The sequence below is a fragment of the Microchirus variegatus genome, assembly GCF_963457635.1.
Source record: "Microchirus variegatus genome assembly, chromosome: 3".
Taxonomy (NCBI): domain Eukaryota; kingdom Metazoa; phylum Chordata; class Actinopteri; order Pleuronectiformes; family Soleidae; genus Microchirus; species Microchirus variegatus.
The window spans coordinates 31,402,480-31,420,447 of record NC_139804.1 but is presented as its reverse complement, the minus strand read 5'-3'; the positions used below and the strand labels follow the sequence as shown (position 1 = coordinate 31,420,447).

General features: G+C 40.2%; 1 protein-coding gene across 2 annotated transcripts in view; it reads left to right on the top strand.

Moving 5' to 3' along the window:
• The window catches only part of grik4 (glutamate receptor, ionotropic, kainate 4), a gene marked incomplete at both ends in the record, with an annotated part of 170,707 nt that overhangs the window by 32,774 nt on the left and 119,965 nt on the right, over positions 1 to 17,968 (top strand). For both annotated transcript variants that reach the window (XM_083886306.1, XM_083886305.1), the window contains 2 exons: positions 1,743 to 1,907; positions 6,795 to 6,892. In XM_083886306.1, coding sequence (XP_083742432.1) covers positions 1,743 to 1,907; positions 6,795 to 6,892 — 263 coding nt within the window. The remainder of the gene's footprint in view (positions 1 to 1,742; positions 1,908 to 6,794; positions 6,893 to 17,968) is intronic.

Here is a 17,968-nt window from a genome sequence, read left to right as displayed (position 1 = left end):
TAGCTCGCCCTCTCCCTCGCCTCACGAACCTCATCTGCTGACACGGAGAAAGACGACGAGGACGACAATTGACCAGCTGAGGATACCGTAGCGCTCAGGGAAGGGAGGGGGTGAGCAGAGCAGCAGGTCTTTGTTGTAAATTCCAGCCTCTCCTCTAGATGACACTATAAACTACTTATTTCCCCTTTAATTAGCTTTAAATAGATACATTTTAAAAAGTTAGTCCATTTATTAGGTACACACAGTCAGTTATCATATAATAACCATATGCAGTGTAATATACCAGCCCAGTAATTAATCCTTCATAAAGGCTATATTGTTTAATATGCTAATTGTGTGATAATTGTTGAAAAGTACTGCATTGTGTAGTAAGTTGTCCACCCTATTCAGTTCAAAGGGACAGCTCTTAAATGTCACATAATTCATCTTTAATTTTATTCATATCAAATACACTGGAAAACTATTTATGCTTTGCAATCTTCACCAATATAAAGGTTGTCTTTTATCTTTGCTGTAGTATGGAATATATACGCAAATAATATGCCATTCCTGGGTTATTATGAGATACTGAATATTAAAGCTCTTACCTGTAGATTACATATGCAAAGGTGATGCAAAGGTACCACCCAAGAAGCATTTAAACTGCATTCTCAGGACATCGTACAGATGCAGGTCCCGAGAGTCAAAACGGAACTGGGCAAGAGATCTTTAAAAGGCAACTTTGGCACATCTCATCTCATCTGATGGGGGAATTCAAGACAATTATAAAAGTCAGAGAAATTAGTTCAATTGGGTCTTGGATGTCTTGGGTGTTTGTTGCAACTATTTCTGTGTTTGTGCTGCTGCGTTGGCGAGGTCACTCATGGAAAAGAGGTTTTAAATCTCAACAAGTTTTTTTACCTGGTTAAATATAGGAAAAGGAAAAATGAATTATCCCGTCTAACTGCTGAATATCCTTTTTTTGTTTGTTTTTAAATGAAAAAAAAAATCCACTTCTGAAGTCTTTCATCAGCAGTATACCTGGTTTCAACCACGCTGCATTGTGCCACATGCAGGACTAGCATCAGCTATTCTGATTGTTATGTAACTTATCAGATATATTATAGCATATTAAATGTGTCCTTGTTTAAGACGTTGTCTGCTCCTTGTTTAATACCTCTGAAGAAAACTGATTTACAAGGTGTGGCAAAGCATCAGTAACTGTGCTTTTATGAAAGCTGAACAGCCAGAATACGTTCCGTTTGCTTTTTGCTCCCTTAAGCGTTATACAATGTGATGAATTAATATTTTTGTGCAGTCCTCTCCAAAATACATCAGAAAAAGTGCAAGATTTTGAAACTTTTAAGCTCCCATGCTTTTGTTACACAAATAAGATATGTACATTAAGTAGCACTCACTCTTATAAAACAAAATTAAATTCAGCACACTAAAAGCTGCTCCTGTTAGAGTATGGTTTTATTAAAAAACAATACTGCACCTTTGTGGGAACTTAAGATTAATGGATAGCAGTGTGCACAAAATGTCTCTGTATTGATGCTAATAAATCCATACACTTTGGGAGCACATTTCAACGCAGTGAACTTTTACTTTACATCTTAAGAAAGGCTTTAAAATACATCATGTGTCATTTCATGGTTCTCAGGCTGAATATGTTACCACTATAAAAGGCTATTTATCCCTTTGTGTCTTCTCTCACAACCACAACCTGTTTTTTTTTTTTTTTTCCCTTCCCTTCTCCTCAGCTGCCATCCTCGATGACCCTATGGAGTGCAGCAGAGGAGAGCGATTGGCCATTACGCTGGCCAAAGACAGCATCAACAGGAACACAAACCGCTCCACCACTGGCAAGCTGGAGGTGGACATCTTTGAGCTGCTCAGAGACAGTGAATATGAGATGGGGGAAACAAGTGAGTAACGCAGAGGAGACGCACTAGGTTGTTGGTGAGAAGAAGGTGAAGTGTGTGTGTGTGTGTGTGTGTGTGTGTGTGTGTTCTTGTACTTGCGGCTTACTGAGGACCAGTGTGTGTTTTTAACCAACAAAGTGAGGTCATTTTTACACTTTACACTACACTTTGGCCGGTCCTCACTTTGTTTTCATTGAAATCACTTCCTTTGGTTGCTATAACACGCTATACTGAATTTGTAAAAAAAAAAATAAAAAAAAAATGTTGGTCAATTTTTTTTTTACATTTTGGACGACAAAAAGTATAGTATGACGTTTTTGTCATATTTTGGACCAAAACATTTTGGTCAAAATTTTTTTTTTAATTTTGGACGACAAAGTATAGTATGACGTTGATGTCAAATTTTAGACCAGTGTGTGTGTGTGTGTTGAGGCAGCAGAAAGTAATAATTATGTGGCACTATTGCATCCAGTCAGCAATAGCAACAATCATTCAGGCGTACCATCTTTTCCCGCATGTGCAGAGATAAGTCTGTCTGCTTTCCTGCATTTCAATTCTCTGGTCAAACAGATGCAAGCGAATGACTGGAAACAGATGACAGACTGTGACTGTGGTTCAAAAATAAGTTGTTCCCTTTACTAACGTACTACACAATTTACTACCACATTCACTGACTGTGCAGTGTCATTTATTCTACATAAAAATGACTGTCAACAACAAGGATGATGTGGCTTTTCTAAATGGTCACATTCTATAGACTAGTGCAGTGCCACTAGGAAGTATGTATTCCTATAGTGGGAGCTGAAGAAGATTTTTCAGTTATGGTAATGCATGATAAGTCACAACAGCTAGCTAGGCTAATGCTAATCGAAAATTAAAACAATTGTGTTGTGCCTAATGAGGTTGCACAGTGTTTGTATGTTATGTTAGCCCTGCGCTAATGCTAATCGTAGCCTCGGTAGCGTACATTTGGAAACAGGTTCGCCAAGTTAGCCGCAAAGTAGTAACATGCTAATGCCAAATAAATATGTGCTGGCGTATTGGTGAACGACTTCGTCATTTCAGTATAACACCATGTTCTGCGGTGAACCGTGTGAAAATCTCACCCACAGTGAGGACAGCCTCTTCACTCCCACCTCCCCGCTTCAGACAGCGCAGCTGCTGCTGATGAGCCTGATGCCTGCCTGGTGTAGCGTGATAAATCAGCGGAAATTAAACCATCAAAATCAACATCATTGAAAATCGAGGACGCACACCATCGGGCCATGCTCAACCCATATCCAAAATCTTAGGGCGATCTGACTCACGGTCAGTGAGATACGCCCGTCACAGACAGACAGACAAACACACAGACGCAACTTGCTTTATAGCTAGTTGAGTGAAACACATCACTGAGTCTGACTCCATTAACATCATCCTTTAAAAAAAAAAAAAAAAAAAAAAATCAATTTAATCAATGTCTTTACTTCACAGTCTCCCCGACCAACAGTCTGTTGAACCTTTGTTTTTACTGTTTGGCTTGTTTTTCAATAATTTAATAAAAAGAAATTATCCAAAATCAATAAAGCATGGAGTGTGCCTGCAGTAAACAACCAATATGAACAGTAACGACGAGAAGTGTTTGGATGGATTTTCAATATCACACATCCCCGCTGTCACATCGCCACGGGGCCTCAGTCGCTTCGTGTAATCCGTGGATAACTGCTTTCACATAGCACAACAATAAGAAACTCCTCTGCCTGGATTAGCACAACACCCTGATGCATGTATATGCACCTATATGCTGAATTGTGTATATGTCAGGCAAACAGTTTGGGTGTGAAAGTCTGTTCAACTACAGCCAGGAATGGGATTGGATCATTGGCTGCACCTACATAGAAACATCACAGAGGGAACGCTACCTGTCCAAAAATGTCCCACTCCCACATTTCAAACACTCACTCCTGCCTGTGTAGTACACAGCTCCTACGTGGGTTTCTTTGTTGGTCTAGCTGCTGCTTTTGAAGGCAGGAAAAAGCACATGAAAGAAGCACCTCAGCCTGAGGGATTTTTAATGTGGGAGCAGACACGGTGTGTTGCTGTGTCCGCGTTGCGTGCTTGTGTGTGAATTTCATTTGTATTTGCTTGTTCCTGCCATGTTTTTCCTGCACGTCTGTCCATCTTTTCTGCTTCATGTAACCAGCAAATTTCTCCGGTCGAACTCATTATAGCCCTAATTTTCCCGGGCTCAATAGTTTCTATTGATCAGGATCGATGTCGAGAAGGGGAAATTTACTTGATTCCCCATCCAGTGACCTTCTGACCATAATGTGACTGCATTGAGCTGCACACAGAATATCCTAATAGTCTGTGGTACAGATGGAGACACCGATGCCTGTGTGTTCGGGGATTGGGATAAAGAGGCAGAGATTTAGGGTGAAATCCAATTCCTCACTTAACCCTCAATCAGAAAAATGCGCGCTCCCGCTAGTGCAAGTGCTGTCCTGAAATTAAGTTGAGGGGCAAGTTTAAGGGCTGTATAGATTTTCCGAGACCACCCTTGGGAGCGAGGGCTACCCAGAATGCATTGCGTGTTTTCATATAACAAAGATGGCGTCGAAAGCAGCGAAACGAGTACGCTACATATCTCTTTGTTAATAGAGATATAAAAAATTATGAAAACCATTGTATTATCTTAGTTTAGGCCCATATTATGGATTACTGACGTCATTGTTGTGTAACATTTATTTTTATTTTACGATCTTTTGTCAATAGCCGGCCGGTGCGGACAAGCGATCGTTTGCTATCGTTTACTTTTCGATAAGCCGTGGTGTGTGGTAACTGTCAGCTGAATATGTCCGTGGTTGTGGTATTTGTATGAGTATCATCTTATAACTAACTGACAACCTAACAACTTGACTGACAAACGGATCGTTATAAATAATCGTGACGTAAATGTGTTTTTTGGAGTTGACAGACTGGACACAGCTTTCACATTATTCTGCCCCCTACAGTCTGAAGACGTATACTGCATTTAAGGGGTGTCCCATTTCTAAGTGACAAAATAACCCTCAACACTTGGTTTTGAGGGCCAGTTAAGATTAAGGGTTGAGCTTGAGGGTTAAGATAGGAATTGGAATTGGCCCTTGACGCGCAAGAGAAGATACTGTATCTATACTATACTGTAAAGGGCTCGGTGATATGGACCAAAAGTTAAGCATAACAGTTCTAGTAAAAGCGACGTGTCAAATGTCACACAGGCATTTTTTTTTATTCCAGACAATTGCACCGTATCAACACAAAAAAGTGTGCTGAACTGAACTCTATTTTAAACTAATAAAATAAAACAAAGTAAGCCATTGCACTGTATAACAAAATATGCTGTTTCAGGAAGTTTCAGAATCTACGTCTTTGTCGCCAGCGAGGAGAGAGTGGGAAGAACACCTCTACATAGTTTTTATGGGTTTTTTTGGCCTGTTTTTGCACAAGACTCAAAACATTTCTAAACACTGTTTTTGTTTATCTTGATTGTAAATCGTTAATACGTTATTTTAACATGTAGTAACTGTAGTAAATAACTGCCAGTAATTGAAGGTTATTCTGGGAAAATGGGAAAGTACTTAGTTACAGGACATTTTCTGGCCCTTTTATGGTTAAAATAAGCACACAAAAATAATCTAGATGGAAATGTGGAAGCTTTAACTCTATATCTATCACCTAGCTGTAGAAGTATGCAATGCTCTGCAGAGAGGGGGTAAAGGAGAACAGGGACAGGAGCCTGTTGGCTGCCAGTCAAATCATTCAGCTCCATAATTCAGTGAGTTTAGTCAGGCAGGCGTATATGTATAATGTATACATGTGTTCTGTAAGCTGGACATATGTCCATGTCTTACTGCTCCCGTGTGTGAATAAGGAATTACTTATTAATCATTCACTTCACTGCATCTGGACTCACCAGATGGGTCGATCCGCCCGTTTTCCTCTTTCAGGAGGTCTACATTTGCCCCAATACTAGTACTAATACTAGTATCCAGGTTTTTTTTTCGACCTACGTTCATACATGTGGGTGTGTATGTTCAGTGTTCACAAAACGTTTCATAATTGGACCAAGAGGTCGCCGCGGGCGGCAGCTGCGACGACCTCTCCGAGGGCGTAGTTGTGCGTACGGATGGTGAGGACACGTCCCCACCAGTATTTGGAGAACGCCAGATCGTCCCTACCAATTTTTAGAGACATGGCGATGTGTACGTACGAATGCTGTGGGGAGAGTGAGAGTGAGCGAGCAAATTTTGAACCTTAAGATTACACTGCAGCCATAGTCGAGACCCGCCGCCCAATGGCGAACTAGTACTAACCAATTATTAAACTTTTTGTAAGTACTGCTCACATACACACCATTTAAAAACCATAAAACCATGTCCTTGTAAATGGAGAATACGCAAACAAGATGTGATAGTGTGTGATCTTGTCGTCATGTGCACATTTTCAAACAGCCGATGTTATATTCTAAGCCTCTAGATATCAGTGCCAATAGTGTTTTTGGCTTTCTGCCATTGTTTTCCCCACAAATTCTGACTTTTATAGGCAGATGATGTAGGATTTCTTTCCATGCCTGGCATTTTAAACATGGACTAATGCATTTGGACTTGCATACATTTCACCAACACATTTGTAGGTTCATATTCCCTTGAGAGAGTGGAAGTGCGTGCTCAGGCTATTATCTGTTTTCAGACTTTCAGCATGTACGAAGGAGGCTCTTTATTTAAATAACCTGCTGCAGTTTCCTCAAGAAATCGTGGCCTTTCCTCGATAGGAATATCTGACTTGCTTCATTTATATTGTGCTGTCTCTTTTGTTCTTTCAGCCTTTCATTCCCATTCTCCTCTCCACCCTGTGTTTGTTTTTTCTTAGTGTGCCAGATAATGTCCAAAGGGGTAGTGGCGGTCCTCGGCCCTTCTGCCAGTCCGGCCTCCAACTCCATCATCAGCAATATCTGCGGAGAAAAGGAGGTGAGTTCATGCCTGTGGGCCCCTGTTAGGCAACTTCTAGAAACACACAGCATGGAACAATAATGCTCATTAGCCGCTGTTTTTTTTTTTTGTTTTGTTTATGCTTGTTTTCTTGGGAAACTAAGGGGAATGATAACGCGTCAGTGAAAATGATGAAATACCCTAACAGTGTCCATTTAAAATCAAAGCATTGCTGAACATTTTTATTTCCTCCATTCACCTCATTAGCTTGGAACAGTGTGGCTTACTTGGTCGCCACTGATATGTGATTTTCATAGATAGTGTTATGCTGTGAATTTGTTGAGAAATAAATATGTCTGCAATGCCGGGGGGTGGTTTGCAGGAATCTGGATATCCCTGTGTCTGAGTTCACTGTGACCAACATGCAAGTAAAGGCAATATCTTTTCATGACCAAAGACTTCTCAGCACACACGTACACATATACATGTATGTGTATATACATATACATATATATATATGTATATGTATATATATGTATATATGTATATGTATATATATATATATGTATATACATATATATATGTATATATTCAGACAGTGTGTAGTTGTTATTGGCACACTTTGTAGCCTTAAAAAGAGAAAAATGCAAACTTGCATTATCATTGGATGAGTCATGAGTCAACAATTTAAATAATTTAAAAAATATTTTCATGATAAAGTACTATGGTATTCCTTTCTGACATATTTTTGGTGACTAGTCAGAAAGCAAATGAACGAATAACACAGATTCATACTGGGAAGATGCTGCTGTTATTATTATTTATTGTAACATTTAGATTATGGAACACATATTCACCATTAACTAGGTGCTAACTATAGAAGTAGAATACTAGCCCTTTTTAGTAATCATTGGGCACATGATAACAACTTATTCTACATAACCTTATTCTGCCTCTATTATGACGTGAATTAAGATTTTTCCTACCATAAGGTGTAAAAAAAAAGGGTTTAATATTCACTAATTAAGGGCTAGTATGCTACTTATATGCATGTTAGTAAGCACTTAGTTAATGGTGAATATGTGTTCTCTAATCTAAAGTGTTACCATATTTATTCATCTTAACAGGACCTGATTCTGTAAGAAACACTTTTTTCTTTTCTGAGCACTTCCTGCATAAAGATCTCAGTTGGAGCCTAATTGGCTTGTCTGGTGTGATTTGTCGTGGAGTGAGACAGAGCACATTTGAATTGCGCAAACCAAAAAAAAAGTTGATTATAATCAATTATGAATAAGAAATAATTATTCATGGATTTTATCTGTGAAAGCTTGACTGCCACGCTTTGTTGCATTTAATAATTTTGCTCTTTTTTGTTTCATTTTTTTTACCGTGATGAGGCTCAGGGTCGATAAACTAATAATAATATTTCACCTGAACACTCTGCTGTCTACGTTATTTAATACATCAAACCGCCATAGTCTTTTTTGTCCTTCACTTAAGAGGACCATCAGATCAGTTGGTGTTATGCTGCAATTCTCTCCTCCTTTGTAAATTACTTGATTTTTGTTTTATTCTTTTAGTGCAAAAGAAGTTCAGAATATTAATAACATCCGTACTTGAGGAAAAAAAAACTACCTTTTTCACTTCATCAATCACTTGGCCGTGCTCACCGCCGTAATTGGATTTATTCCACGGGGGGAAATGCCTTTTTAACTGCATGAATTTGATCAGCCTTACTATTACATGACGTTCCATATTAAAAGACATTCCATCCATCTCTGTAATGTCCTCTGGTTGAGAACAGCCTGTTTGTCTAATCAGAACGCCCGTCTGCTGTAGACGGACCAGGACTCCCTGCTGTCAAAAAAACCTCTGGTGGCATTGACTGATGGAGCAGACTGCTTTCAAAAGCTGACTGTGATAATACCACAGTATGAATATTTAAGACCCCATGAAGTGAAAAGTGACATTTTACACTTAACCAGTACAGTGCAGCCATGACGTTTTGCACATATTTGCAAGTGGCTTAATGATTCAAAGATTACCTGCACTGTCTCAACTGTAATCTCCATGTATCCCTACTATGTATGCGTGAAATTGATTTGGATTAGAATACTCAAAAGCTCAATTTTCAATGCTTGGCATATAATGGTGTCATCATATTAGGATAATCTTTGTCCATCCCTCATTTGACACTAACTTCTATTACGCCTTGACCAGTACTGTGGTTTGTATTTAGATGAGTGTTTATGTTAATCCCTAATAATTCAATAGCACTATGATTAAGTTTTAAATTATTGCTGTGTAACACACACACGACAGCTTCATAGAAACGTGTATTGGCTGGTTATGTGTCAGATGCTGGTTGGGTGTATAAAATACTACATAATGAAAGAATACTATACTCAAAGTGGACATCATTGAGTTATGCAACTCTATCTCAGTACTTGTCTTTACTTCTAGACCACATTTAATTATTTAGTTTATTTTTCTCCTAACAAAGACTGCTCTGTGGGGACAGTCGTGCTTCACTGTTCACCTTCAGCTCATAAATGATGCAGATATTAGCGCAGTGAGGACACTCCCTTTTTCCTAAATTTCACAAGGAGGTAAATGAGGTCAATGTTGGGCTTTGGATAAACCCTTTTGGAGTTTAATGAATTCTGCTCGTGGTCCTCCTCGCCTCACAATAAAAGTGTCAGGATTAACAGTGACCAGACAAGAAACAACGCTTCTCCAACATGAAGTGACCGGTGCCTTGTCTTGATTATAGAATTAACAGCGGGACAACGTGAACACCACTTTTTGCGACCTTTTGTGGTCACCCTGGTTGTGGATCTCAAGGACAGACTGATGATTTATTCAACACTGGAATACATTTTTTACAAAGGAAAGCCATTACTGATTCAACACATAATGATCTGCAATTCTCTCTCTCTCTTCCTCTCCCACAAATGGCCTACGCTGCCTCTCACGCCACCAATGTCTCAAGATTGGGTTCTTTGACTTGCAGGACTACTTAACACGTTTATTTTAAATTGTTGAAAGTGCAGTCTTATCAAACTAAAGTCACAAATGTTCAAGAAACCAAGCAAAAGAGAGACACGTGACATATGGTGCCTACTTTCAAGAATCCTGGCATGAAATAGATCAGCTAATCACCAGACCAGCTGAGTGAACCTTTATAATCAAAGCCACCTCCACTCATTTGTGGTCATCAAGACCTTGGGGCTGGTCTTTTATTCTAGTCATCATATGAAAGGCGACCACATGCTGAGAATGCACAGCTGGAGAACTCGGAAAAGCAGCAATCGTAGCCGTTTGGCTCCTGATGATCAGGATTAAAACCATGGTTTTGACTGAGTGACCCTCTCTGGTTGCTATCAGGACATGAGTGTGCATATTTGTATTCCAGTCAGTCACTATGCCAGCTGATTTCACTGATTAGCTCAGCTGGATTTGAGGTGTGCAAATCAGTGTCCGTGCATACGGTATGTGTCATAGTTACACTGAAGTAGGAGTAGGCAGTATACTGGTTTTACCAAGTTATATTTCTGTCATGACCAATATTTTAGCAAAAGCTGCCCATACTGTCTTACTCTCTCCCACACAAAAGGAGAACTCCTAAAATACACTTGGTCGTAGCCTTGATAGTTATGTTCTTTATTACCACGGAGTGAAAAGAGGTAGAAACGTGTTTTAGTATTCGTATCCCTTTGAAGTGTGCACTCAAAAATGCACTACAGCTATATTGACAACCCATACTCTTCAATCCAATCCATTTAATTTATTAAGCACATTTAAACACAACATTGCATTAAACACAAACAGAGCACAACACACATAAGAGGTGAGAGGCAAAAACATACACAGCACAAACTCACACCGAGTCCAATGCCAAAGTGAAGAGATTTGGTTTTTTTAAGAGGGACTTAAAAACAGGAAGTGATGAGGCCTGCCTAATGAGAAGTGGGAAACCATTCCATATTTTAGGCCTGATTGCCCCTGAGCTTCAGACCAAGAGCAACTGCCAGCAACTTCAGTTGACCTGAGGGATCGTGAAGGAGTGTAAAGCTGTTGGTCAGCGAGGTAAGGTGGAGCCATTAAGACACTTGTGCACAAACAATAGTAACTTAAAATTGATCCTGTGGCGTACTGGGAGCCAATGGAGCGAAGCCAAAAAGAGATATGTTCATGTCTGTGAGTTCTTGTCAAAAGGCGGGCAGCAGTGTTCTGAACAAGTTAAAGGTGGGCAATGGAAGTCTGGCTAACTCCAACATAATGAGTGTTACAATAATCCAGTTGAGCAGTTATGAAGACAAGTGTCTGCAGAATTGATTTAACCTTGGCTATTTATCTCAATTGAAAGAAGCTTTTTTTTAATAACAGCTAATCTGCTGAACAAACTTAGTCCAATATTACCCCTAAGTTTTTAACCATGGGTTTGTTGTAAAGGGCCAAAGGACCAATATCTACAGGTTGGGTGGTAGAGGTGCCACATGTGCCAAATAGCGTGACCTCAGTTGTCTTTTCATTAAAACTTAAATGTATTTGATCGAGAAGATATTGGTATCTTTCTGGGAAACATACATTTGACAAGCATCCGCATAAATATGGTGCAAACGATGCATTGTGCCATGTTTCCGAAAGAATAGCAGATACAATGAGAACAGGAGGGGCCTGAGGATTGAACCCTGTGACACTACACAGGGGAGATGAGCTCTAGAGGACTCAGAATCACCAGTCTTAACACAGAAGCTTCTATCAGTCATATAAGAACACAACTATTCCAAGGCGGCCCCTTCAATACCCAACCAATGCTCCAGACGAGAGATGAGGGATACTATGGTCTACTGTAAAGCAGCCGTCAGGTCTGAGAGGACTAAATAACATTATTAAATTAGGAGAAAAACACTGCAGAGAAGTAGTTTTTCCACAAAGTGACTCACAGATATTTGTGATGGTGACAATATTAAGAGCAAACAAACACAGGCCTGGGTATTGATTGTAACAAGAGAACCATGAACAGTAAGTAATTAGAATCCCTTCACTTCTGACCACATTTAGGGTCCATCACAGTGAGAAAATTGTTCAGTAAGAAAATGGTTCTCTCCTGAGTTAGAGAATTTAACTGAAGCCAAAGTCATATTATTGTACTGAAATAGCAAAGTTACCCTAGGTAAGATGAGCAGCACAGATCTTGCAGTGCTTCGGGGTCATGCTCATCCAGCAGCAGAGTAGAGAAACCAATGATCCTTGGGGAAATAATATAAATCTTTCTACCATACTTGGCAGCCAAGCAAGCAGTTTGCAGTGCTCCTGTGAGGACTGCTCAGTGGGAGATAAGTAGAATTGCCAGTGGATGCAAACAGGTGTTTATGTGTAATATTTTCTTTCCACTCAGACATCCCACCACATGGCCTACAATTATTATTTTTAGAAGCTTTTGAGCAAAAACAAATATGCATTTTTGTTATAAGGCCAAGCCATTTATGGGAACCTTAAACTATTTTTTGCGGAGGATTAGTAAGGAGGAAGTAAGGACAACTATAAAGAGTGGAAAGGCAGTTGGTCCAGATGACATATATGGTATGGACCAGATTGTTTAACACACTCTTGGAGAGGGTAGTGTATTGGTACCAGCTGTCAAGAACAATGATTGTACTCACAGGACTGTAGTAACCACAGAGGTATAAAGTTGCTAAGCCACAACGTGAAGATATGGGAAAGAGTTGCTGAAGCTCGGTTAAGGACAGAAGTCAGCGATTAGCAGTGTGGGTTCATGCCAAGAAAGAGTACAGCAGATGCGATGTTTGCTTTGAGGGTGCTGATGGGGAAGTTTAGAGACGGCCAGACGGAGTTGCATTGTGTCTTTGTAGATCCATACAAAGCTTATGATCGAGTGCCAAGAGAGGAAGTGTGGTGTTGTTTGACGGTAAATGAGGTCAATGTTGGGTTTTGGATGAAGTCGGGAGTGGTAGAGATGTGAGGAGCAAAAGAGGAAGACCATAGGTTAAGGTTCATGGATGTTGTGAAGGACGACATGAGGACAGTTGGTGTCACAAAAGCATACGTGTTGTTTTCCCATGGATCAAATCAAATAAATCAGGAGAGAACAATTAACAGTTAAGCAATCTCACACACACACACATACTCCACCACACCAATTCACAGATATGTGCAAGCTTGTTTCAGGCATAACCACTGCATATATGAAAAAGACAACTCTGAGCCATTGCTGCTGGAGATACTACGCACACATGAATCTGCCCCCCAATTTCCTCACTCTCAGCAAATACAGCTACAGGTGCTGCTGCTGCTGCTGCAGCAGCCGTTTGCCTGGGACACTGACAGCAATATTGCAGCTGACAGACCCCACAAGGTGATCAGCACATCATCTAGCCATCCCTATCAGTCACTCCCCAGTTTCCACTTCGACTGTCAAGGCTGCACTTTCGGGCAGGACGATAAAGAACTGAGCCCATCTGGTTTTCACACTAATCTTGACTAATGGAAAAACAACGACTGCAGAGCTCCTGACAGTGCTCATCATGTTAGTAGTTTGTTTCCATCTTGTACAGTGTGGCGAACAAACCTCTGGGTCAAGAGGAAGCGCTCTTTAATACAGACTAATGAGAAACATTTACTGGGGCTTTGGATAAGAGGCCCCGCTTTTTACAGGTGCTTTGCAGGTGCTTATTGGCTGCTGGTGCTGCTGCTGCTATAAATAAGTGGAGCATACTATGCAGTTTTCACATTGTTTTGTTTCCAGTGAAACTCAAAGATAAGGAATCAGGTGGACAGATAAGTGGTGACTTCGATATGAAATAATAGATTCAATGGCTATTCAGTCCCAATTCACATTTGCACAAGGCTGTTTTCATTCACCAAAATTCCTTCAAGGCCATTTTTGTAAATACACTTTTCACACTACCTAGAGGTAGTCAGAGGTATAGTCATGAATATTAATGCCCAATCTATTGTGAGGTGGTTCCCTTGACCTTGCAAAAACAGCTGGTTGTAAAATACAGAGATTTGGATGGGTGCAGTGCTCAGGGTGGATTATGTGCACCTGGAGAACCACTGGGTAAACAAAGAGCATGCCGGACAATGTTTTAGGGTCATTTGTAGTTCAAGCCATAAAGATTGGCAATAACGATATAGATGCCTTGAAACACAGACATATACAATGAAACTCACAAACAATTCTGACTTATTAACAATACCTAGACATAATTCATACAAAATGAATGTACAAATATTCAAATACTAGATTATTTGTGCTTTTAACGGGGACATATTATGCGAAGTTGTCATAAAGAGGTGCTTTTATTTAGTTTAGGGCTAAGATTTGAATTGTAGTTAGGCTGAGATTAGGGTTAGGTACGAACTAGTTATGGTTAAGGTTAGTGATCAGGCTTTGTTTAAAGAGGAAATATTATGGCAAAATCAACTTTTTAATAATTTAAATCCTTATATGTGGGACTCTGGAGGTCCTATCAGTCGGCAAAGTGTGAAAAATGATGACTCACTCATGTTTTTGTGGTCCTCCTCAGTCTAAGTACAGGAGTTGAAACACGCGATGTTGACTTCCTCACTCACTTGGACGCCACAATGCGCTAAATTCCTGGAATTGTTGTCTCGCAGAGCTCCGCTTTTTCCGTAAAACACACGAGAGTGCTGGCGAGGGCAACAGTAAACCAGAAGTTCGCGAAAGGTTTATTGGCTCCACAGTGCAGCACAGAGTCCTACACAATTTTCCAGCCTCAGAGGATTTATCTGTCCAGTGGATACATGTTATATATGACCGCAATGTGCCTGCTAGACCCTGCAAATGATCACTTTTCCAAATGCTAACTGCTGTTCGCTTCCAGTAGCCTCTGTGGCTGATGTCCCTTAAGTCTTTAAGTTCCTATCTCCCTCCCTCTTTCACATGCACTCTGATATGATGATGATATGTAGAATGTGTGTCTCAGTGTGAGCTCTGATGTTTGAGTAAGGCTGAAATACTCATTCAGTCCCAGTAAAATGAATGTGTTCCTTTCTCTTTTTTGAGTCTGGTTGTGGTTCCATTATACTCGAAGTCAAACATTACTTCATAAGTCGTCAAATGAACTGAAGGCATTGTTGAACAGGGGCCACAGACAAAGTGAACACACAGAGCTGCGGCACAGGTGACTGCTCATGAGTCGGTATTGAACAAAGAGGAAAAAGACTTTGCGAGTCAGTGATTCATTTCCGTCATTCGCGTGTCTCTATAAGAAATCCACTAATTGAATTGTGCATACTGTAGATCTAACTCTGCTGTTTAGACACTCACTCTTGTGCATATTCAGTGTGTATAAAACCACCCAAACAGATTTAAACGGTCAAGTTACCTAGCAGCTTAGCGCCACACATGGTGTGGAATTGCTTTTTGTCACGAGATAAGCCAGCTAACCAACACAGAAAATCCTCTCTTCACTCTGCCCATTTGAGACCATATCCCTGACAGACATGCTGCGGCCAGCACACCGTATCTCCTTCTTGTGCTGCCAGCTCTGCTCTCTTTGCGCTATCATCATTATACTTTATACTGCACTTTAATCATTACACACAGAAGAATAAACACAATTTTCTCCGTAAACAGCTTTTTAACAAGTGAACTGCTGCCTCGTGTGAATGACGCAGATCCACCTGTTTGTACTTCTCCTTCCTCCTGGAACTAAAATATCACATACATAATAAAAAAGCCAGATTTCAAGGTCAGGGAAATGTCATACGGTGAGCATGTGCTGTAACTGTTTAGTAGTATCAATTAACAGAAAACGAAACTTAAGAGACAGGAAATGACATCAGCCACAGAGGCTACTGGGAGCTAACAGCAGTTAGCATTTGGAAAAGTGATCATTTGCAGGCTCTAGCAGGCACATTGCCTTCATATATAACATGTATCCACTGGACAGATAAATCCTCTGAGGCTGGAAGTTTGTGTAGGAATCTGTGCTGCACTGTGGAGCCAAGAATAAAACTTTTTGCGGACTCCTGGTTTTCGGACTGATAGCGCTAGTGTATTCTTACGGTGCCCGTGTCTGGTGTAGCGTGATAAATTAGTGAAATTAAAATTACTCCAAAAAACGTGAAAATCATTGATGCACACCATGGGGCCATGCTCAACCCATATCCAAACTCTTAGGGCGATCAGACTAACAGACAGTGAGATATGCCCATCACAGACACACACTCTCTCACACACACAACTTGCTTTATGGATAGATGTGTAGCTACAACTTATGACACACCACCTTTTGATTACATTCTTGTCAATAGTTGGATTTCAAATCACAGTTAAGAATTCTTCCATCACTCGATGTTCCTTTTGCCCATTGGATTGTTTTTACATGCTGGAAGTGAGCGCCGCTCACCTTATATCTTTATTTAATAAACCAACAAAGGACAATCTTGACATCAGTCCTGCAAACATCCTTCATTCACCTGTCAAAACTGTTTACACATGTCCGTCACTGCTGTTATTTAGACTCCTTTCTTCTTACTCTGTCTTATTTTACTTCTTTCCTTTCAACATTCCGGGTTTTCACACCTCTGCCTTTGTTCCTCTTCTCATTATTGCTATTACTGCATTCTCACAGGCCTCCACCCTTGTCCCTCTCGTGTCTTTATTCTAACCTTGCTTTGTCTATTCAATCTCCAGCTCTGCCTTATTTTCCCCATTTCACCTGCTTTCTCTGGAGCCATTTCCCTTCTACTTCAGACTTGCCAGATGAAGATTTGATATCCTAAACAAACCTAATAGAAAGGAGGTACAAATAATATTTAAAATGCAGCTCCCTCTCCGCCTGCCTCTCCCTAATCACCTTCTATCAGTCTCACGTGGACTGAATGCACAGTAGCATTAGTTCTGCTGTGTCGGGTCTTGTTCTGCTCACTGTAATTGGGCTTTAAAATAATTGTATGTGAAGTCAGGCACTCTCCAGCCATAAGCAACCTTGTTTTGGCATCAAGTCACACATTACTGGCCACAACAAGATATAAGATTTGATTAAGCAGAGATGATTTGCGTTTTTCTCAGTGCAGTTTTTCCAAATATCTGTAATATGATTTTCAAAAGTGTATTTATTAATAACATTTGTGCATTTTTTGGGGGAAAAAGAAAACACGCAATGCAGCAAAGTAAAATTCTAGTCACTGTATGCAAGACAATACTGTCATTCCTCTATAAGCATTTCATTCTGGCTCTCAAGTTCTCATCCAAAGCCTTGTAAAAGCCTTTAAACTCTTGTATAAACATTAATTGCCATCATTAGGATTCATTTCAATCAAATGAGAGAAACGACGGAACTTATTCTCTCGAGTTTTCTACGAGACGAGTGAGAAATGATATAAGATAAATCCCACAAAGACGTCCCTTCCTTAAAAGTCAATTGCACTTTTAATTTGATGTATCGGTATCTGTTAATGTGTTCCAGTGTGCTGGAAAACCTTTGAAATTAAATCTTTGACTCGGGGAGTGGACTTGAAAAAGGTTTGATGGCAGGTGCTCAACTGAAGAAGTGGAGCTGGATTCATCCCTCATGCATGTATTTCCCTCCTGGACTTATTAAGACCTTTACTGTTCTGTTTTCCTCAAACTATAGTTTAAAAACCTCTTGTCCTGCTTGATTGAAGGGAAGCAGACAGTCCACAGCGGTCCCTTTAGTGTCCCTTTATTATCCTCCATAGTGTGAATGTAACAGATGATTTTATTATGCTAATTGTACTAGTGTGAGGACATAAATGACTCAGTGGTGACTCTGTCAAGGACAGTAAACTGAAATGTGTTCACAGGATGCTGTGTGTACATTAATTTAATAGCCAGTGCTTTTGGGATAGCGTGTCTATACATTTTAAAATGGGCCAATCTGCAGTGGCCGCTAACACTGCCAGTCCTTACATCTGTTTTGAACGTCCATAATGTTCTCCACCACTCGTTGCATTTCTGCAGTGTGAGCTTCACCATCACTGTGTGTTCGAGAGTTTCTGTATTGTGTTCCATTTCATGTATTTTTGCATATCTGCAGCCATTTCTTCACCCTGCAAGTGCAGCACAACAATTGTTGTCACTGAAACCTTTGTCAC